The sequence below is a fragment of the Mytilus californianus genome, unplaced genomic scaffold (genome assembly GCF_021869535.1).
Source record: "Mytilus californianus isolate M0D057914Y unplaced genomic scaffold, xbMytCali1.0.p SCAF_10, whole genome shotgun sequence".
Taxonomy (NCBI): Eukaryota; Metazoa; Mollusca; class Bivalvia; order Mytilida; family Mytilidae; genus Mytilus; species Mytilus californianus.
The window spans coordinates 55,244,276-55,268,413 of NW_026262582.1; the positions used below are offsets into that span (position 1 = coordinate 55,244,276).

Here is a 24,138-nt window from a genome sequence, read left to right on the forward strand (position 1 = left end):
AATCCAAATTCAGTGCTGTATCAAGCTTGAATGTTGTGTCCATACTTGCCCCAACTGTTCAGGGTTCGACCTCTGCGGTCGTATCAAGCTGCGCCCCAGCGGAGCATTTTATTTTTTTCTTTTAAAATTTTCCATTTTAAGTTGGTTATTTCTGATTTATATTTAAAAGCAAATAATAATGATATGGTAGGAGATACACACCAAACAGGATGTGTAAATTATTATATAATAAGTATTGTTAAATAGCAAGAAATTTTCAATTGCACAATATTGCACAATAGCAAGAAATCTTCAATTGCACAGTATTGCGCAATAGCAAGAAATCTTTAATTGCACAGTATTGCGCAATAGCAAGAAATATCCAATAGCACAATATTGCGCAATAGCAAGAAATTGTCAATTGTACAGTATTGCGCAATAGCAAGAAATATTCAATTGCACAGTATTGTGCAAAAGAAGATACTTCGTATAAATTGCTTATTTCTTGACCAATTTCAATGGGGTTTTATTCTTGAATTCTTGGGGTTCTTTAATATGTTGAATCTAACCGTGTATTAAGTTTTTGGATTTTGGGCCCCGTTTTTAAATTGGTCCACATTGAGGTCCAAAGGGTCCAAAATTAAACTTTGTTTGATTTCATCAATAATTGAATTATTGGGGTTCTTTGATATGCTGAATCTAACCGTGTATTTAGATTCTTAATTTTTGGTTCCGTTTTCAAATTCGTCTACATTAAGGTCCAAAGGGTCCAAAATTAAACTTAGTTTGATTTTAACAAAAATTGAATTCTTGGGGTTCTTTGATATGCTGAATCTAACCATGTATTTAGATTTTGGATATTGGACCATAATAGGTGAATGTCCAATTTAAAATGTTTGAGTTCTAAGACCCCATTCATTCTGTGTCAGAAACCTATGCTGTGTCAAATATTCAATCACAATCCAAATTCAGAGCTATATCAAGCTTGAATGTTGTGTCCATACTTGCCCAAACTGTTCAGGGTTCGACCTCTGCGGTCGTATCAAGCTGCGCCCTGCGGAGCATTTTATTCTAGTTTCATGACAATAACTTGTGTGTTAGTCTATGGATCTTTCTGAAATTGTACTACAAGGTTCCATATCACAAAGGGAAAGCTGGAATTGAGTTTGTGGTAATTGCCCAAAACGTTTAGGAATAAGGGGCAAAAAATAAGCACTTTTCTAGTTTCCAGACAATAACTTGTGTTCAAGTGTATGGATCTCTCTGAAATTGTACTGCAAGGTACCATACCACAAAGGGAAGGCTGGGATTGATTTAAGGGGTAATTGCCTCAAAATTTTAGGAATTAGGGTCCAAAAAGGGGCAAAAAACAGCATTTTTCTAGTTTCAGGACAATAACTTGTGTGAAAGTGTATGGATCTTTATGAAATTGTGCTACAAGGTTCCATATCACAAAGGGAAAGCTGGGTTTGAGTTTGGGGGTAATTGCCCTAAATGTTTAGGAATTTGGGGCCAAAAAGGGTCCAAAAAACAAGCATTTTTCTAGTTTCCAGACAATAACTTGTGTTCAAGTGTATGTATCTCTCTGAAATTGTACTGCAAGGTACCATACCACAAAGGGAAGGCTGGGATTGAGTTTGGGGGTGATGAATAATTAGGGGGTTTAAAAAAATTTTGGGGGATGGGATTTTTTTTCTTTAAAATTTACCATTTTAAATTGGTTATTTCTGATTTATATATAAGAGCAAATAAAAATGATATGGTTTGAATAGGTAAATTAAATTTTTTTAAGTTCTTAGACCACATTCATTTTGTGTCAGAAACCTTTGCTGTGTCAAATATTTAATCACAATCCAAATTCAGTGCTGTATCAAGCTTGAATGTTGTGTCCATACTTGTCCCAACTGTTCAGGGTTCGACCTCTGCGGTCGTATCAAGCTACGCCCAGTGGAGCATTTTATTAAAAGAGTTATGCCCCTTGGAAACATTAATTTTATGGAAAATTGCATTGTTAGCGCTCTCATGTAATCAATTCTTGCCAGATTTTTATGAAACTGATATCATAGGTTTATATCAGCAATGTCTTGGACAAGTTTGAAAATCAGTGCCAATCTTTTATTTTTTAAAGAGTTATGCCTCTTTGAAAAATAAATTATATGGAGAATTGCATGGTTAGTGCTCTCATATGTACAATTCTTGCCAGAATTTTATGAAACTTGAATCATAGGTTTATATTAGAAATGTCTTGGAAGAATTTGAAAATCAGTGACGATCAATAATTTGCCCCTTGGAAATATTAATTATATGGAAAATTGCCTTATAAGCGCTCTAATGTGTACAATTCTTGCCAGATTTTTATGAAATCTATATTATGGATTATATCATCTATGTACTTGAAGAGTGCCAATCAATTATTTTTAAAAGAGTTATGCCCCTTGAAAATATTGATTATATGGAAAATTGCAATGTTATCGCTCCCATGTGTTCAATTCTTGCCAGAATTTTATGAAACTTATATCATAGGTTTATATCAGCAATGTCTTTGACACTTTCGAAAATAAGTTCTGATCAAATTTTTTTGGGGTTATGCCCCTTAGAAATATAAATCATAATGGAAATCACATTGCATTTGCTCTGAAGCCTTCATTTCTTTTTAAGATATTGATAAAAAGTTTTAAAGAACAAAAAAATGTGTTTAATTTAGTTATTGCCCTTGTACCTTGGTTAGCTAAAATATGTGCAATGCGGGAGACATTGGAACTTTGTTCTTTTATTAAGTATAAATGTAGTAAAAAAATTCAGTGCATTCAGCATTCATTGTAAAAAAAATTTTAACTCTAGTTTTGATCCATCTATCAAAAAATATTTATAACAAAAATTATCTACCAATCAGAAGAGCACAGGACTTAGTGTTATACAGAAAGCTCTCCCCCAAATGGGAGGTCCCTGATGACGTATATTTATTTACTGAATTTACCCCTATACATCCTTGGTTTTTTAAATATTCTGTTTTGATCGTTCCCGATGAAGGTAATTCCAGAAAAGTGCTTTGGGCACATGAAATGTATAAAGTTTTGTTTTCGTTTTTTACAGCACTGGGTCTGTACCGCTGCTGGTGAACTATCAGTCCCAGAGGGTATCATCAGCTCAGTAGTCTGTACTGACACAATTTATAACAACCTTTCTTATATTTTCCATTCAAAAATTTAGAAATTATTAAGGTTTCAACTCCTTCAAACAAAGTTGACCTTAGATGGATTTGGCTATTATTTTTAGGTTCTTTCTGGTCATATAGCGCTTCAACTGTTTATGTTCTTATACAACCTTTGGTTTCAAATTCGTTCTTTGAGCATTCTTGTTTATACAAAAATTAAATTCTTGGGGTTCTTTGATATGCTGAATCTAACCATGTATTTAGATTTTGGATATTGGACCATAATAGGTAAATGTCCAATTTCAATTTTTTAAGTTCTTAGACCACAGTCATTCTGCGTCAGAAACCTATGTTGTGTCAAATATTTAATCACAATCCAAATTCAGAGCTGTATCAAGCTTGAATTTTGTGTCCATACTTGCCCCAATTGTTCAGGGTTCGACCCTGGGATCGTTACAATATGATCAAGCTGCGGAGCATTTTATTAGTGTTTATTGAACTTTCCAAAACTTGCTCTGGCAACCAATCAGACCATAGTTTTAAGAAATATAAAGGCATATAACTGTATCAAACTGTGCTAACATTTGTCTTTCCAGATACAGCTTTGAAGTATGGATTGAAATGATGCAATGTGTAAAAAATTGTAACTCTTATTTAGAATATTCACTTCTACATTTGCTACCGTTGTATTGATTGAATGGGGCACTATTTTTGCAAAATATAAATCTGACTGCTAATAGAAATTACACCTATTACATTTTCTGAAACGACATGACCAATATAAACAAAAAAATTAAAGGTATCATTTTTAAGTGACATTACGAAATACTTGATACACACGTACTGACAGAAAGCATATAGCAGCAGGGCTAATTTTACTATGTATTTGTTTCCTTCACAGGGTTAAAATTAAAAAAATTGTAATATCCTACTGGCAATTGATTCATATGCTTAAAATATTTTTTACCAATATTTCATATTTTCAAAAATTAGAAATTCTATTTAGCGCTACATATTGCTGTTTAAGGCATTTTGATACAAAATTGCAAACTAAACATGTTTTTGTCAAATTTTGCTGTTAAGCACATTGCTAACCTTTAAAGTACACACATTGGGCTGTGATACTGAGAATTAATGTAAAAATTGAAAGACATTTTGATATAAATACATTTTGCTTTTTTGTCTACTATCTTTCAAGAGAGGCGAAGGATACCAAAGGGACATTCAAACTCATAAGTCGAAAATAAACGGACAACGCTTAAAAAGAAAAAGACAAACAGAGGAACAACAGTACACAAAACACAACATTGAAAACCAAAGACTGAGCAACACGAACCCCACCAAAAACTGGGGGTTATCTCAGGTGCTTCGGAAGGGTAAGCAGATCCTGCTCCACATGTAGCACCTGTCGTGTTGCTCATGTTAGTACAAACCCGGTGATAAGTCTAATTCGGTAGGTCACATTCGGAAGAAAGGAGATGGGATTGTAGTTACGACAATTGGAACATATCCGTTGTCATTTGTGAAACGGATATTCCATAACGGTCAACCAACTTGTGATGGCCTCCGTAAAATTTACGAAGGGAAGATTTCAACTTCACCACTTGGAAATCTTGGTTTAATAGCTTCCTTGTGAGCAGCAACCCTCTATCAAGGAAATCATAATAGGAAATACAGGCCCTAGAATATCGTATCAATTAGGAGATATATACTATGTATGCAGGCGCTGGTGGAATGTTGCTACATAGAAATGGAAAGTTCACAATTGGGAAGCTGAAATCATCTCTTTTGTCATAAACTTTTGTTTTCAACTGACCGTCATTGTCAATTTCTAGATGTAAGTCAAGATATGAGGCAAACTTACTTGTATCTGTTGTATCCTTCAAAGTATAATAGATAGACAGAAACTTTGAATAGCAAATATGATCAGCAAGACATGATCTACAAATAAGTCAAATTATGTCAAACCACTCCTTCTTGGAGTTATTGCCCTTTAACGACACAGCAGAGGGGGCATTAAGTGTTACCCTTGTCCGTCTGTAAGTCCGCACATCCGTCCCTACGTATGTCCAAAATTGGTTTCCGTTCTCTTACTTTAGTTTGCCTCAGCCAAATGTTATGAAACGTATACACAATGCTTATTACCACAAAACACAGATCAAAATTGATTTGGGTAGCGTCACTTTTACAGTTTTTGAGTAATATCCCTTTATAACGTTAAATGCAAGCGGGGGCATCATCTGTATCCCATGGACACATTCTCCATTTATTTTCCAATTTTTTGCAGTTTTGAACTATATCTTAAAAACTATAAAAGATAGATAGAAACTTAAAAATGCAAAAATGATCAGCAAGACAAGATCTAGAAATAGATTAAACATTCTAATTTGAGTTATTTCCCTTTAATGAAGATTTTTACCATTTTTTTGCATTTTGCCTATTATCTTGAAAACTATAATAGATAAAAAGACACTTTGAATCAGCAAGGCAAGATCTACAAATTGGTCAAATGTCTGAAATCGTCAGTCATCTTCTTTTTAGAGTTCTTACTCTATAATGACGATTTTTACCAATAAATTTGGCCAACCGTGCGAGACCCTCATGGGTAGTCAAGGTCTTTAAACCCCCCCCTAGTAGTACCAATCATTTTGGGTTTTTGCCTATTATCTTGAAAACTATAAAAGATAGATAGACACTTTGAATACTTGTATCAACACATGGAACGTAAGCGGCCCGGTCAAAGGTCATAGGGGAAAAACCGCTTACATCATTGAGCACGTAATAATAAACATTGATCGCCAGAATCACTACTCGAGTTGAAAATGTCTTAAATCATGCAAATTATACCATTTTAAATAGTTATATAATCCATTAGGTTAGTAAAAATACAAAAACTTAGCCAGTGTGTATCCTTTCAGAGGTGCAAAACCATACTTTGTCGTACACAAGCCGTGACAAGGTCCTTTTAGCTGTTTAGGTCACGGTCTTCTGCATTACCTAACTGAAATATTTTAACTTTTGTGACTTATTTCCGTGTTTATAACACTAGACTCAGGAATGGTTTGCTTATGAATTATTCCATTTTATTGCATACATGTATATAGGGATCCCTATAATTGTTTAAAGGGTCCACCAGCTAGGTTACTTACTTGTAAAATGTACTGTTCCAAACAGTCAAGATCTGTCAAAATTAAACTTACAAACATGCTGATTTTTACCACCTTACAAATATACTTGATATTTCTTTTTTTTTTAAATAAAACAAGTTTCTGCTGTAACTGCAACAGGCACATGTGGGGTACACCCCCTTTTATTAAATTTCTGTGGTTTTTTTATACGACCGCAAAAATTGAAAATTTTTTGGTCGTATATTGGTATGACGTTGGCGTCGTCGTCGTCGTCGTCGTCGTCGTCGTCGTCGTCGTCGTCGTCGTCGTCGTCTGGCGTCGTCCGGCGTCGTCCGAAGACACATTGGTTTTCGCACTCTAACTTTAGTTTAAGTGAATGGATCTCCATGAAATTTTACCATAAGGTTCAATACCACGAAAGGAAGGTGGGGATTGATTTTGGGGGTTATGGTACCAACAGTTAAGGAATTAGGGGCCAAAAAGGGGCCAAAAATAAGCATTTTTGTAACTTCCAGACAATAACTTGTGTGTAAGTGTATGGATCTCTCTGACATTGTACCACAAGGTTCCATATCACAAAGGGAAGGCTGTAATTGATTTTGGGGGTAATTGCCTCAAAATTTTAGGAATTAGGGGCCAAAAAAGGGGCAAAAATCAAGCATTTTTCTAGTTTCATGACAATAACTTGTGTGTAAGTGTTTGGATATTTCTGAAATTGTACTACAAGGTTCCATATCACAAAGGGAAAGCTGGAATTGAGTTTGGGGGTAATTGCCCGAAACGTTTAGGAATTGGGGGCCAAAAAGGGGCCAAAAATAAGCATTTTTCTAGTTTCCAGACAATAACTTGTGTTCAAGTGTATGGATCTCTCTGAAATTGTACTGCAAGGTACCATACCACAAAGGGAAGGCTGGGATTGAGTTTGGGGGTGATGAATCATAAGGGGGTTCAAAAAATTTTTGGGGGGGGGGGATTTTTTTTTTTCTTTTTTTTTCTTTTTTTCCTTTTTTTTTTCTTTTAAAATTTTCCATTTTAAGTTGGTTATTTCTGATTAATATTTAAAAGCAAATAATAATGATATGGTAGGAGATACACACCAAACAGGATGTGTAAATTATTATATAATAAGTATTGTGCAATAGCAAGAAATTTTCAATTGCACAGTATTGCACAATAGCAAGAAATCTTCAATTGCACAGTATTGCGCAATAGCAAGAAATCTTCAATTGCACAGTATTGCGCAATAGCAAGAAATATCCAATAGCACAATATTGCGCAATAGCAAGAAATTGTCAATTGTACAGTATTGCACAATAGCAAGAAATATTCAATTGCACAGTATTGTGCAAAAGAAGATACTTCGTATGAATTGCTTATTTCTTGATCAATTTCAATGGGGTTTTATTCTTGAATTCTTGGGGTTCTTTAATATGCTGAATCTAACCGTGTATTTAGTTTTTGGATTTTGGGCCCCGTTTTTAAATTGGTCCACATTGAGGTCTAAAGGGTCCAAAATTTAACTTTGTTTGATTTCATCAAAAATTGAATTATTGGGGTTCTTTGATATGCCGAATCTAACCGTGTATTTAGATTCTTAATTTTTGGTTCCGTTTTCAAATTGGTCTACATTAAGGTCAAAAGGGTCCAAAATTAAACTTAGTTTGATTTTAACAAAAATTGAATTTTTAGGGTACTTTGATATGCTGAATCTAAACATGTATTTAGATTTTTGATTATGGGCCCAGTTTTCAAGTTGGTCCAAATCGGGGTCCAAAATTAAACTTTGTTTGATTTCAACAAAAATTGAATATATGGGGTTCTTTGATATGCTGAATCTAACCATGTATTTAGATTTTTGATTTTTGGGCCCCGTTATCAACTTTGTCCACATTGAGGTCAAAAGGGTCCAAAATTAAACTTTGTTTGATTTCATCAAAAATTGAATTCTTGGGGTTCTTTGATATGCTGAATCTAACCATGTATTTAGATTTTTTATTTGTGGACCCGCTATCAAATTGGTTCATATTGAGGTCAAAAGGGTCCAAAATTAAACTTTGTTTGATTTCATCAAAAATTGAATTATTGGGGTTCTTTGATATGCCAAATCTAACCGTGTATTTAGATTTTTAATTTTGGGTCCCGTTTTTAAATTGGTCTACATTAAGGTCCAAAGGGTCCAAAATTAAACTTAGTTTGATTTTAACAAAAATTGAATTCTTGGGGTTCTTTGATATGCTGAATCTAAACATGTGTTTAGATTTTTGATTATGGGCCCAGTTTTCAAGTTTGTCCAAGTTGGGGTCCAAAATTAAACTTTGTTTGATTTCAACAAAAATTGAATATATGGGGTTCTTTGATATTCTGAATCTAAACATGTATTTAGATTTTAGATTTTTGGCCCAGTTTTCAAGTTGGTCCAAATTGGGGTCCAAAATTAAACTTTGTTTGATTTCAACAAAAATTGAATATATGGGGTTCTTTGATATGCTGAATCTTACCATGTATTTAGATTTTTTATTTGTGGGCCCGCTATCAAATTGGTTCATATTGAGGTTTAAAGGGTCCAAAATTAAACTTTGTTTGATTTCATCAAAAATTTAATTATTGTGGTTCTTTGATATGCCAAATCTAACTGTGTATTTAGATTTTTAATTTTGGGTCCCGTTTTTTAAATTGGTCTACATTAAGGTCCAAAGGGTCCAAAATTAAACTTAGTTTGATTTTAACAAAAATTGAATTTTTGGGGTTCTTTGATATGCTGAATCTAAACATGTGTTTAGATTTTTGATTATGGGACCAGTTTTCAAGTTTGTCCAAGTTGGGGTCCAAAATTAAACTTTGTTTGATTTCAACAAAAATTGAATATATGGGGTTCTTTGATATGCTGAATCTAAACATGTATTTAGATTTTAGATTTTTGGCCCAGTTTTCAAGTTGGTCCAAATTGGGGTCCAAAATTAAACTTTGTTTGATTTCAACAAAAATTGAATATATGGGGTTCTTTGATATGCTGAATCTTACCATGTACTTAGATTTTTTATTTTGTGGGCCTGCTATCAAATTGGTTCATATTGAGGTCAAAAGGGTCCAAAATTAAACTTTGTTTGATTTCATCAAAAATTGAATTATTGGGGTTCTTTGATATGCCAAGTCTAACCGTGTTTTTAGATTTTTAATTTTGGGTCCCGTTTTTTAAATTGGTCTACATTAAGGTCCAAAGGGTCCAAAATTAAACTTAGTTTGATTTTAACAAAAATTGAATTCTTTGGATACTTTGATATGCTGAATCTAAACATGAGTTTAGATTTTTGATTATGGGACCAGTTTTCAAGTTTGTCCAAGTTGGGATCCAAAATTAAACTTTGTTTGATTTCAAAAAAAATTGAATATATGGGGTTCTTTGATATGCTGAATCTAACCATGTATTTTGATTTTGGACATTGGACCATAATAGGTAAATTAAAAAAATTGAAGTTCTTAGACCACATTCTTTCTGTGTCAGAAACCTATGCTGTGTCAAATATTTAATCACAATCCAAATTCGGAGCTGTATCAAGCTTGAATGTTGTGTCCATACTTGCCCCAACTGTTCAGGGTTCGACCTCTGCGGTCGTATCAAGCTGCGCCCAGCGAAGCATTTTATTATGAATTATTATGGCTTAAAATGTTTAATTTTTACTATGTTTATACCATGCTTATTTGTGGCTACTGTGCATGCCTCGTCTTGTTTCAAGTCAAATTACCAACTCTGATACAACCCCTTATTTTACTTTCCATACTAAACATTGCTAAATTAAAAATATTGAATATTTTAAGTAATAATAAAAATTAAACCCCCAAAACATCAAGCAGGGTCTACTTCACAAGGCTCCTGTGAATACTACAAGAGACTGTACACAAGCATATAAAACCTTGATCATGTGAACTGATATTTTTGCATGGTTATTGGTTGTTCTTTGCCAAGTTTAAAGTTTACATGATCAAAGTCTTTATTGTAACAGTGTACATGGTGTAATTGTGGGGCAACAGCAAGGTTAGTAATAAGATCAGATATTTTATTCCAATAAAAATGCCCATGAAAAGCAAAATAAATTATAACAAAGATTTTAATAATTGACACAATAATTTTAATAATCATATATAAATATGAACATGATGAATATAATCATAAGATCAAACCACACTCAAACCATGGTCAACGCCATAAGCATGTAAATAAAAAAGCAGTAACCCAACAACATGCAGAGTTGCATTTTTTCATCTTTGGTCTACACACCCACAGTGTATTTTGATTCATATTCTGGTATTTCAATTGCAGATTTCTAGTGAAATAATGGGTATAGTAATCTTTGTTGGTTATCTGTTTACAATGTTTGGTTAAATTATCGAAAATGTATAAAGTTTCAAGGAGAAGTTGTTCAGTTATATCCTGCTCTAACAGTTGGTACAAAATAGAAAAATGGATGCAAGAACAATGTGAAATACATAAATGTAACAAGGGAACTGGATCATGTGACTGTTCACCTCCATTTCAACTTATACCTTTTCCCACTGAGAGAAAAGATCCTGCTGGTCGCAAAAAATGGACAACAATTGTAAATCGAAAACATGGAAACAATAATTGGCAACCTAATTCTGAATCTTGAATTTGCTCCAAACATTTTGTAGATTGTGAACCAACTCTTAGTAACCCGTTACCAACACTTGACTTGGGTTACACACCAATACAAGTAACAAAATTTAGGCCCCCTCCACGTGAAAGACATGACAGTCCCCCTCCTAAGAAAACAAAGCGAAAACTTGAGAATGACCTTTCAGTTGAGGATTTGAACAAACACATAACTTCTGATCATGACTACATGTATATACAAGACAAACTGTAACCGTGAAGTAATTTTATTAAGGGACCAGGTACAGAAACTGCAAAAAGAAGTCAATATGTATAAATCTGCTTACATAAGATCTGTCAATACTAAACGCAAAACAACATTTGACATAAATGTTATATTACAAAGTGACAAAAAATGCAAATTCTATACAGGCATACCAAAGGTTGAAACTTTCAATGACTTTTTCATTGAATTGGAACAAAAAGTGAGGCAAATGAGACATTGGAAAGGTCCAAAAAGGACATGCAATCCACTTAAAAACAAGAAATATACAAGATCAAATTCAAACAGAAAATTATCACTTAAATTTGAATTTGCATTGACCCTTATGAAATTAAGGTTAGGCCTGTTGTTTGAAGATCTTGCTGACCGATTTGGAATTTCTACCACCCATGCTTCAAACATATTTACAACATGGATAAAAGTTTTGTCCAGTACAATAGGATCTTTGGTGTTTAACCCATCAAAAGAGGCAGTTAAAACAAATTTACCACCTTCTTTCAAAGGAACAAAATACATTGATGTCCGTCACATCATTGACTGCACCGAAGTATTTTTAGAGAGACCCAATAATTTAGAGGTTGCAGCTCAGACATGGAGTGATTATAAACATCATAACACAGCTAAATTCTTAGTGAGCATAAATCCTTCTGGCTTAATTAATTATGTTTCAGAGGGTTTTGGTGGTAGATGCAGTGATAAATATATTACTAACAATTCTGGTTTTTTAGACATTCTTGAACCATATGACTGTGTAATGGCTGATCGTGGCTTCACCATAAGGGAAGAATTAGCTTTGGTAAGAGCACAACTGTTTATTCCACCAGGTCGTAGAGGTGTTACACAAATGTCAACAAATGAAGTCCAACAAACAAAAGAAATTGCTAATCGCAGAATTCATATTGAGCAAGCTATACGAAGAATGAAATACTTTAGAATACTGAAGTATGAAGTGCCGCTTACTCTCATGCAACATTTGGATAGTATTTTTAAAACAATTGCAGGAATATGCAACATGTACCCCCCTCTTCCAAAGTATGAGACATAATTTTGATTGTGATCCAAAAATTGTGAAAAATAATCACAATTAAGGTTTTGTTGTTAGTTTTCATTTGTTTCACATTTTTCATGTCATTGTCTTTTACCACTGACTAAAGGGTATGGGGTTTACTCATCATTGAAGGCCACACAGTTGCCTATTACTACTAATATATTCACTTCATTTGAACTCTGGTGGAACGTTGTCTCATTTGCAATCTATTGGAGCTAAACAATACCACATCTCCTTATTTTTATAAAGTATAGCATAATTTATATATGAAAATTAAATCTTTTCTACAGGTACATATTCAGGTAAAATTATTTGATAATGCATATATAGTAACTGCATTCTTCTAAAAATTAAAGTTTCAATTATTTGTACATGTACATCATGCATTCTGTATGACAAATTATATTTAATTACTTTGAGTGCATTTTTTGCAAACCCACTGCTGTAACTTTGATGCTACCTTTTTTGTTACATTTACACATCTGAAATGATACCACAAGTCACAAATATCACAGCAAATACTATGATCAATAAAATTTTCAACATTTTCAGAGTTTTTCACAATGTGATTACATGATGGACAAAAATATGTTGTTTCAAACTCCATTTGGTCCTCTATAGGACTGCTGTTGTTCCTGGTACACACCTCCTGTAGATTTGAAGCAGTTTGCATTTTAAGTTCACCAGAAAATAGTTCAGGAACAAAATATCTTTCAAAAAATAATTTTAAACTATCAACAATTTCCTCATAATAAGGTTTGTCAAAAACAATTCTCTGACAAAATGTTCCATTACATGTATATATAAAAAAGTCACAATATTTCCTTCCAGTTATTGCTAACTGGCCTTGAATTTGGCCATAATATTTGTGTTTTTTTTTTAAACTGTACTTAGTTCCATCAACATACAAATAGTCTGGAATAGAACAACTGCAAAATGTTGTACATTTGCCACATTTTGGAACAAGAGGACATTTAATTTCAACAACACCTGAGCCACAACAATCACAATCAACGAGTAAATCAGGGCTAGCCCCAAGATAAGTCATGTCATTATCAAGAAATATTCCACATTCTGTAATAATAACATCTGTGTGGCCTGCTTTCTTCATACCCACAAGGTAACACGATTTGGCTTCTGGTTCCATTTCTCGCCCATGCTTAAGAGACCTTATGTTAGGATTTAACTTTTTGTATCCCATGAGTCGTGAAATTAATGGATCAAAAGTAACACCCTCTTTTTTCTTATAACTCTGCACTTTTGTATGTATTTCGTAGAAATTCGATGATGTCAGACGACCCGATCTTATTTCATGCCATTTTTCATTGCTGCACTGACCAACCGTAGAACGCATTACTTTTTGAATTTCACTCTGAGTATACTTTGGCATGTTGCTTAAAAAGTCAGTTTGGTTGTTACATTTTGTTTTAATGTCTTGTATTGTGTAGGCTGTGATGTCTTCACTAACTGGTTTGGTTACTGTTTCTTCTACACTTTCTGTGACAAAACCTGAAAGAATATTTTAAACAACATATTTAAGTGCATTGATTTTGACTTGGGGAATGGCTTTTTTTGTGGGGAGGGTTTTGAAATTTCCTCATTTTTAATAAGAATTTTAGGCTGTGTCTTGAACAAATTGTTTTCAAAGACATATCCTTTTTAGAGTTTTGTAGAGATTGGAACCAATAACAACAAAAAAAGCCCCAAACTAAACAAATCATAACATCTGAGATTAGAACTAAAGGTATATTCATCATTTTAGATTTTCAAGAAAAACAATGAGAAAAGTTTTAAAACTAGTTAATATGTTGTGACTTGATTTTCAACTGTTCTTGTTAAAAAAAAATATTTGTAGTCCAAGTTATTCATCTCAAATGACTTATTCTTGTAAATTTAGATTTATCACGAGATCAAATTTTATCATGTTATTATAAACTGCATTCATACGACATAAACAAACAAATAAAAAAACTAGCAAAAAAGCTCTATGAGAAAATTAAAACAATAAAACAATAAAAACTTAAAACAATTGAGGTTCTTCAAGTTTATTTTATTATTATAACATTGTATTTATATGTACCTTTGAAAATACAAGCATTTGGGATAGACTTCTTGAGTACTGCTGAAAAAGTGTCCAGGTTGTCTCTACTTTCAGGTATGGGCTGGTACTGCAACTTGGACTGGCAAACTAAAGGTCTTTTACTATCTAAAATAAAACCGAAAGAATTAATGACTTATCCCCCTTTGATCAATGAACATGAATATAGACTACTCTTGTGATCATATTTTGTTGTTGTTTCACATACTGGAATAATGTATAAAAAGAATATCTAGTGTATCAAAACACAAACTCGTGACATATATTTCCTACTTGTTGATGTTATCATTAATGTGATAGACTTATTAATTTACATGTTAATTTCTGTGTCATTTGGTCTCTTGTGGAGAGTTGTCTGATTGACAATCTTACCACATCTTATTTTTATAATATATCTCATTATTTGCTTTGTTAGTTCGAGTCTAGTTTCCATGCTAAAATCCATGACAAGGATTGGTACAGCAGTATGGAAATAAAAACATATATAGTGTGGCTAATAAAATATCAAAAATTATAAATGGTATGTATGTCAGTGGCGGATCCAAGGGGGGGCGGGGGGGGGGGGGGGGGGGGGGGGGGGAACCCCCTTTTTTTGAACAACCAATGCATTTGAATGGGGACATATAGTTGGAACCCCCCCCTTTATCCTGGGATAGGTACACCCCCCCCCCCCCTTCCCCTCCCCTTTTATAAATGGCTGGATCCGCCCCTGTATGTAATGACTTTTTGATACTAAATTCTATTTAAAATCATCTAAAATGTACCCCCTTCCCCTCCCCTTTTATAAATGGCTGGATCCGCCCCTGTATGTAATGACTTTTTGATACTAAATTCTATTTAAAATCATCTAAAATGTACACAACCTTTGAAATAATTGATCAGATGTACATGAATAGTAGTTATTACAAAAATTGTAGCCAAATTATATAGAATTTTTCTCGTGCTTGGTAATAAAAAAACATACCTGATTGTCCATGTCTTGACTTGAAGATTCTCAAATCTTTAATTTTAGTTGGCTTCACTCCCTTTATTCTTGACGGTACTTTCCATGTGCAGGGGAGGGAAGTACATGCAGATGCACCTAGTTTGTTTGCAGCCTCAACTCGGAAAAGGAGTCCAGCGACATGATTACATGTTCTTCCCAAACTGAAAAAAAATACAACTAATAAATGATCTTGTTCAATACCCAGTAAATCTACAGCAAATGATGCAAGTCGATCAGCAAGAAAACTTATATTGACAAAACAGTTATTAGTTTTAAATTAATAAAGAACTGCAAGATAAATGTGCAAACATAGAAATAAACATGTCAACCAACAGTTAGCATGGTTAGTTTTATACCATGTAGGTTTTTACAGCCGTGACAATGGATATGATTAGCAAGGAACATTTTACAAGAAAGATAAAAAATGATATACCATTTCATGAACATGTGAATTTGAGGTTTTCTAATTAAACATTTCCCATAACAAACATGACAAAGGTTGGGGACAATCCAAAATGGGATATAAATTTACTGTACTTCAAATCTTGCTTTTCTTTAAAAAAAAAATTAATTTAACAATCATTTTTTTAAAACATTTCCCCTAATTTGTTTTGGCACATTAATTTTTCATACATTTATGTTTCAATTGAGGTATTATATCTCGAATGGGATAGTTTAACCCATTTTGGAGATTGGTCCCAATCTTTTACAGCTTATTAATTGCTATTACATTAAAATGGAAGGCTTTACAGTACATTGCAAATCTATGAGGTTATGGATGGGGATCTTTCATTTCTGTATTCTTAATTTTACATTTGTCTTCATCTTTAAAAGAATGGCTATTCTGTAATTACATTTATTACTTGATGACTGTATTTTGGACTTGTTTTTTTCTATAATTATTATATGTTTGCCCATTTCTTTTATTTTTGTAGTTATTTTTTATATATTTAACATCCCATTATTCTGAGATTTTTCTGCTCTTAATTACTTTGCACATTTTTCACTATTCTTATTTTTTCTCCATTATTATGTATTATGTTAAACCCATCCACACCCTCATCTATGCATATAATTCAAGGAACTTTACTATACATTTTATATTAAATAACATGAAGTCTTACCCTGCTGTGCATGTGCAGTATGAGGATCCAATTTCTCCTGTTGCTTTCTCAACACACACCCAGACATCATGTTCTTCTTCTTTTATTTTTTGTGAAGGCACACATTTTGCTCTTAGAAAACAGTTCTTGGATCTTGCATCAATGTCATGATAGAATATTTGTTGCAAGAATCCATTTTTAAAATATTCATAAGCCTTGCCAATTTTATAGTCTTGGAGAATCTCCTTCATTTTACCAGATGTATTTTTTTCGCTTAAGTACTTTACAATGTCAGATATGTAGACTGGTGGAAATTTTTTCATACCATTTTTCTCATCTAACCAGTTATTATGAATCTGTAGTGGATCTGGTAAAGCTTGGCCGTTTATTTTTAGCAAGTTCTGATAGTCTAGTTTATTGGTTTTGATAATTTCAAAAGAAGTTGGAATGACTGCAATTTTTAAAACAGACGCCGAATAGCAAAGAGCCGCCAATTCACTTTTTGTACCATCTTTCGTCATACCTCTCTTTGTCAAGAAGTCGCGCAAAGCACTTACTTTCCAGGTTAAAAAATCATCTAATGAAGTGTTTTGGTCAGTAGTATCCATTATAAAAGGTAATATCGTATCAAATGTCAAATATATAAAAGGTAAAGTATATAAAAATCGTGTAAAAATGTATCAAATTAAGTTCAGAACTTCACATCTTTCTTTCAACGTTATCACGGCGGCCATATTGTTTACAATGGATACGGAAGTTTTCCCCTATGACCTTTTGACCCGCACCGCCATATTGAGTTTTTTGTATGAAAGTTATGGGGATAAATGAATGTTGAATGTGTAAAGAAATAACAAAAATTTCTAAATATTTTAGCAGAAGTGTTAGAGATGTCTTTTCGATGATAAATATTGGGCTGCTATGCAAATTTTTTTTAAATTGAAAAGCAAATATTGATAATAGCATTCTTTTCCTAAATTACAATAAAGATTTTTTACATAAATAACAAAAAATCTGCTTTAGTGAAGAGTATATATTATTTTTATCTTTTAGGCTAATGGCAAGTACAGACAGAAAGGACGTGATTATATTGTAGAAGATGGGGACATTATTTTGTTTAAATTTAATGCTGGAGCAGGATTAAAGGACAAAAAGAAATAATTTTATTCACAAACAGAAATAAATTATTGACATTCTAGTCTTGATTTATAATTCATTTTGTTGGGTGAGATTATACTAATCTAATCTTGATAATATGAATGAAAAGTTGTCATGAAATGATAAAAGCACTTTTGAACTGCTTACTCGGATGACCCAATATCTAATGGCTGCAAATAAATAATACAGAATTCAATTTTCCTGTAGACTGCTGGAAGTAACTGGCAATGGGTTTTTTTGAGTACAGTATCAAATGTTTGAATAAAATTTAGGACGATAACACATTTAACAGTTTATCTATTTGGTAAGTTTTGTGGACACAGAGGTTCTAAACAGATCATCGGACCCAAGTTATGAAAGCCTGAAAACTGCACTAAACCCCAAGTGTGTCTGAATTCTGTAAATTTTTGATATTTACATGTATTCCCAAAATGTAAAAATGTGACATTCTCATTTAAACTAAATCAAATTGCTGTTTGAAGTTTGAAGTAAAGTTATGTACATGTATTGTATTTCTAAAACACATTATAATACTTTCTGCAGACAAAGTTTGGGGTGAATATAGGAATCACCAAGTCTGTCTGTCTGTCTGTCTGTCTGTCAGGCTGTCCCTCCTGCTTCTGTACCAATGAACTAAGGTTGATCAACCTTGGTACGCAGATACTTCATGGGCTGGGGGAGTGTTATCTGTCACCAAGGTCCCACAGAGCACTGTTAGAAAAGGGGGAGCTAACTCGTATGTGCCGGAACCAAGGGACAGGGGGTCAGTCTATCGCTAGACTTAATGTTCTGATAGGCATAGCTAAAACGCAAGGAAGGTTTTCATAATTTAATTAGCAATAACAATTTAGAGGAATGATGATAACAATCAATTATTAAACAATGCCAAATAATAATAATAATTAAAGTACAAAGTATAAAATCTAAATATCCACTCTAAAGTAAAACTATTTCTCCTTACAATGTAAAATGTAAAATAAATGCCAAAACTACTAAATCATAAAATGAACTTAATCTCAAAATCAAAATGTAAAAGTCTCAAAAATAAAAGATTCCCAAAAGTATTTTCCAAAGTTAAATTATGAGTCAGAGATAAATTTTGTCTCAACACTACACAGTCAACTGGTAGACTGGTAGACAGTCTTGTAGGTCCAGTATCATGACGTGAGTAGTGAGAGGTTACGGTTCCGAAACACTGACTGTTTTCTAAAAAATTATCAAAAATAAAAGGTGAGTCAAAAATAACATTTTTGTCTAACACTACAAAGTCAACTGGTAGACTGATCAACAGTCTTACAGATCCAGTATAGTAGACTTTAGCAGTGCAAGTTTAGGTTTCCGAAAGGTGACTGCCTTTCCTAAATTTCACAACGATATTTATACTAAATCCAAAAATAAATAAATATATCTCGACATGTTAATATTACTCTCATTAGCAAAAATAGACTTTAATTAACAAAGCCTAATCCTATAATGTTTTGATAAAATCTTAAACTTTTAAAGTAACATATGCTAATTACAATTAATATTTCAAATCAAAGTGCTTTGAGCAAACTGTGACATTTCGAGTACTAATGCCACTACTTAGGTAAAATTAATTAAACAAATTAATAAAAAAATTTTACAAAATACAAACTTAAAATTTTCTTTCTAAAAGATAAAACATATTATTTATCCAAAATAACACTAACACAAATATAAGCCAAATAACACACCATGACATATTCCCCCCTACTCTTATATGTTTGTCCCCAAACAGGATATAAACATTCACATTAGTAACACCTATAAAAATCTGAATACACTCTGACACTACAAACTATAACCTGGTGCCAAAAAATAAATATACCAACAATTTATTTCAACGTGCTAGCTTCCAGCAACCTGTATTCCTTGTAAGGGAATTTAACAGATGAATTATAATATAATATCCCTGTAATCCAAAATTCAAATTGATGTAGTAAAAAGAATCAACAGGCGTGCACTCCTACTTATTCCTAGAACTACAAAAAAAAGATAGAAACTAATTGTTTTCTATGTACTACTGTCTTGGAAGGTTGCTATGGTAACATGATAAGCACCATCATGATATTCACTAATGTCTTAATGATCTGAGTTGGTAATGTCAAAGTTCTGTTCTTTTAGTCTGTTTTTGCTTTGTTGTTTCACAAAAAATCCAATCCTAAAATAGCTTTTGCATGTAGCGTTTCAAAAATTCTGAATTTCTGGTTAATTTTGTATTGTCCAAAAGAAAGTTGTAGCACTATTTCACCAATTATTGCATGCACTTCTCCACAGACACCTATTGCACTATTGATTGTTGATTTCTGTATCGCTGTAGTGGTGTTTAGACGATATAATTGATGTTGACTGATATAGTTAAAAGAAGCTCCACTGTCGACTAAACATCTCACTTGAAGGTTCTCTAGTCCAATTTCAACAAAGTTCCTCTCCATGGTTGTTGTGAACTGGAAACTTGCTGTTCCTGGTATAACACTGGATAGCCTGGCACATCTGTCTTTTTGGCAGCACCATCCTTTTGAAATTCTCTTTCTTCCCATGATTTTTCTATTCCCATTACCAAACTGAAACTAAAAGGAATTTTGTCAGTATCTTGTTTATGTTAATTTCTCTACTATGACTCAAATTTGCCAATCAAAGAAAATTGCACAAATAATATTTCTCCTGAATTGAATGTTTACTTCTGTAATGTTTTGCACAAACAAATTTTATAAAATTACAGATTCACACCAAGAATCAACATACATCTATACTTTTCACTAAAAAATATTAAAGTGTAATATAATAAGCAAGATGTACTTATCTTTTAGTTGTGTGTTGTTGAATCTGCAACTTGTCTCTGCTGTTACTGGTTCTCTCTTCCTCTCATTGTCTCTCCTGCTGTTGTCTCAATTTTGAAAATTTAAGTTTTAGATAATTTTGAATGAATTTTGCCAACCTACATTCTAGCTATGCAGTTTCAGAATCTTATTTGTATCGTGCCCAGGGTCAAACTCCACCATATCTGTCACCAAGGTCCCACAGAGCACTGTTAGAAAAGGGGGAGCTAACTCGTATGTGCCGGAACCAAGGGACAGGGGGTCAGTCTATCGCTAGACTTAATGTTCTGATAGGCATAGCTAAAACGCAAGGAAGGTTTTCATAATTTAATTAGCAATAACAATTTAGAGGAATGATGATAACAATCAATTATTAAACAATGCCAAATAATAATAATAATTAAAGTACAAAGTATAAAATCTAAATATCCACTCTAAAGTAAAACTATTTCTCCTTACAATGTAAAATGTAAAATAAATGCCAAAACTACTAAATCATAAAATGAACTTAATCTCAAAATCAAAATGTAAAAGTCTCAAAAATAAAAGATTCCCAAAAGTATTTTCCAAAGTTAAATTATGAGTCAGAGATAAATTTTGTCTCAACACTACACAGTCAACTGGTAGACTGGTAGACAGTCTTGTAGGTCCAGTATCATGACGTGAGTAGTGAGAGGTTACGGTTCCGAAACACTGACTGTTTTCTAAAAAATTATCAAAAATAAAAGGTGAGTCAAAAATAACATTTTTGTCTAACACTACAAAGTCAACTGGTAGACTGATCAACAGTCTTACAGATCCAGTATAGTAGACTTTAGCAGTGCAAGTTTAGGTTTCCGAAAGGTGACTGCCTTTCCTAAATTTCACAACGATATTTATACTAAATCCAAAAATAAATAAATATATCTCGACATGTTAATATTACTCTCATTAGCAAAAATAGACTTTAATTAACAAAGCCTAATCCTATAATGTTTTGATAAAATCTTAAACTTTTAAAGTAACATATGCTAATTACAATTAATATTTCAAATCAAAGTGCTTTGAGCAAACTGTGACATTTCGAGTACTAATGCCACTACTTAGGTAAAATTAATTAAACAAATTAATAAAAAAAATTTACAAAATACAAACTTAAAATTTTCTTTCTAAAAGATAAAACATATTATTTATCCAAAATAACACTAACACAAATATAAGCCAAATAACACACCATGACATATATACCAAAGTCAGGTCACTTTGACCCCTATGATTAGTTAAATCTTGTCCAATTCATGTCAAGCTCATATATTTTGTACAGTAAAACTTAGGTTAACCAAATTAAATTTAGTATGTAGTTGGATCATGTGCTGGGATAGTGTCATGTATTAAAATCAGGTCACTCTGACTTAGACTTTGACCTTTGACCCCTATGATAGTAAAACATTGTCTGATTTGTGTTTGGTGCATAGCTGTTGTGCTGTATCACTAAGATTGATAAAACTTTGTATGCAGAAATTATACTTTACAAACGGAAAAATTGCTGAATCTTTTGTTTCCTTTTTCTAACTTAAGTTTGCCTCAACCAAATGTTATGAAACTTATACACAATACTTATTACCACAAAAAAACTGAGATCAAGTACAAATTTGGGTAGTGTCACTTTTACCGTTCTTCAGTTATGTCCCTTTATAACTTTATATGATATGCAAGCAGGGGCATCATCTGTGTCCCATGGACACATTCTCCATTTATTTTTATGCCTCCAGCCGTAGCGGTGGGGGCATTAAGTTTTACCCTTGTCCGTCCTTACGTACGTACGTCCCACAGTTGGTTTCTGTTCTCTTACTTTAGTTTGCCTCAACCAAATGTTATGAAACTTATACACAATGCTTATTACCACAAAACACAGATCAAGTTTGAATTTTGGTGGCGTCACTTTAACCGTTTTAGAGTTATGCCCTTTATAAATGGAAAAATTGCAAAATTTTTAGTTTCCGTTCTCTAACTCCAAGTTTGCCTCAATTAAATGTTATGAAACTTATACACAATGCTTATTACCACAAAACACAGATCAAGTTTGAATTTTGGTGGCGTCACTTTAACCGTTTTAGAGTTATGCCCTTTATAAATGGAAAAATTGCAAAATTTTTAGTTTCCGTTCTCTAACTCCAAGTTTGCCTCAACCAAATGTTATGAAACTTATACACAATGCTTATTACCACAAAACACAGATCAAGTTTGAATTTTGGTGGCGTCACTTTAACTGTTCTAGAGTTATGGCTCTTTATAAATGGAAAAATTGCAAAATTTTTATTTTCTTCTAAATTTCAAGTAATTTTTAAAATTGAAGTTATCTTCCTTTGTCCATGATTATAGTTGAATCAACTACAATCAATGCTTTATACAATGCAATGTTTAATTTTGACTTCCATTGATAAAACACAGATCAAGTTGAATTTGGGTAGCGTCACTTTAACCATTATTGAGTTATGCCCCTTTATAAATCGAAAGATTGCAAAATTTTTAGTTTCCATTCTGTAACTTAAGTTTGCCTCAACCAAACACTATGAAACCTATACACAATATTCATTACCACAAAACTAAGATCAAGTACAAATTTTTTGTTTCCGTTTTCTAACTTTAGATTGCCTCAACCAAATGTTATGAAACTTATACACAATGCTTATTACTACATAATACAGATTAAGTACGAAATTTGGTGGCGACACTGTTACCATTCTTGAGTTATGTCCCTTTATAAACATAAAAATTGCTGAATTTTTCGTTTCCGTTCTCTAACTTTAGTGTGTCTCAACCAAATGTTATAAAACTTATACACAACCGTTCTATAGTTATGCGTGTTTACAAATAGAAAAATCGCTGAATTTTTAGTTTCTGTTCTCTACTTAAGTTAGCCTTTACCAAATGTTATGAGACTTACACACAATGCTTATTACCACAAAACTCAAGTTCAAATTTTGGTAGCGTCACTTTTACCGTTCTTTAGTTATGTCCCTTTATAACTATATGATATGCAAGCGGGGGCATCATCTGTGTCCACATGTGGACGCTATCCACATTTATTTTTAATGAAGCGAACCTCTTTAAAGACTTAGCTAATATTGTCCATTAATAAATAAATAAAATAAATTCTTGGTGTACCTGGATATGCTGATCTAACCATGTATATAGATTCTGGATATTGAATATATATAGGTAAAAGTCCAATTTAAAATTTTTCATTTCTTTGGCCGCATTCTTTCTGTGTCAGAAACCTATGCTGTGTCAAATATTTAATCACAATCCAAATTCAGAGCTGTATCAAGCTTGAATGTGGTGTCCATACTTGCTGTTACTGTTTGTGGTTTGACCTTTGCGGTTGTATCAAGCTGTGCCCCACGGAGCATTTTATTATTGGTTGTAAACATGTCAGTGAAACTAAAGGAAGGCTTAACAAATGTATGTGTGGCCATAGATCTGACATCAACAACAATGCAAGCGTTATTGTTCACCTGCATTTAAGAAATCTATGGTCTTTCTTGGTCTCAACACCCTTAATGTTTCACACGTTTTTTATACGACCGCAAAAACTTCAAGACATAACTTGTGTGTTAGTGTATGGATCTCTCTGACATTGTACCACAAGATTCCATATCACAAAGGGAATGCTGGGATTGATTTTGGGGGTAATTGCCTCAAAATATTAGGAATTAGGGGCCAAAAAAGGGGCAGAAAACAAGCATTTTTATACGACCGCAAAAAAAATTTTTG

At 32.8% G+C, this 24,138-nt stretch overlaps 1 protein-coding gene and 3 long non-coding RNA genes across 6 annotated transcripts in view; 2 read left to right on the forward strand and 2 right to left on the reverse strand.

Annotated features, from left to right (window-relative positions):
- LOC127718922 (obg-like ATPase 1) overlaps positions 1 to 17,582 on the forward strand; it is a 41,666-nt gene extending 24,084 nt beyond the window's left edge. The window contains exon 4 of the mRNA XM_052225022.1: positions 17,438 to 17,582. Coding sequence (XP_052080982.1) covers positions 17,438 to 17,545 — 108 coding nt within the window. The 3' untranslated portion in view covers positions 17,546 to 17,582. The remainder of the gene's footprint in view (positions 1 to 17,437) is intronic.
- Positions 1 to 24,138, reverse strand: part of LOC127718952 (uncharacterized) — a 126,651-nt gene that overhangs the window by 77,785 nt on the left and 24,728 nt on the right. The window contains exon 1 of one of the 3 annotated variants that reach the window (XR_007990056.1): positions 9,864 to 9,909. The exons of 1 other annotated variant lie outside the window; for it this stretch is intronic. This is a non-coding gene — a long non-coding RNA (uncharacterized LOC127718952). Of the gene's footprint in view, positions 1 to 1,899; positions 5,832 to 9,863; positions 9,910 to 24,138 lie in introns of those variants that run through there. One more of the 3 variants, XR_007990057.1, reaches the window with a different exon arrangement.
- Positions 1 to 24,138, forward strand: part of LOC127718932 (uncharacterized) — a 91,890-nt gene that overhangs the window by 44,198 nt on the left and 23,554 nt on the right. The window lies entirely within an intron of this gene.
- Positions 12,923 to 15,801, reverse strand: LOC127718954 (uncharacterized). Its single transcript, XR_007990060.1, has 3 exons — positions 15,264 to 15,801; positions 14,282 to 14,407; positions 12,923 to 13,710 (listed from the first exon to the last, which is right to left on the reverse strand). It is a non-coding gene; the product is annotated as an uncharacterized LOC127718954 (long non-coding RNA).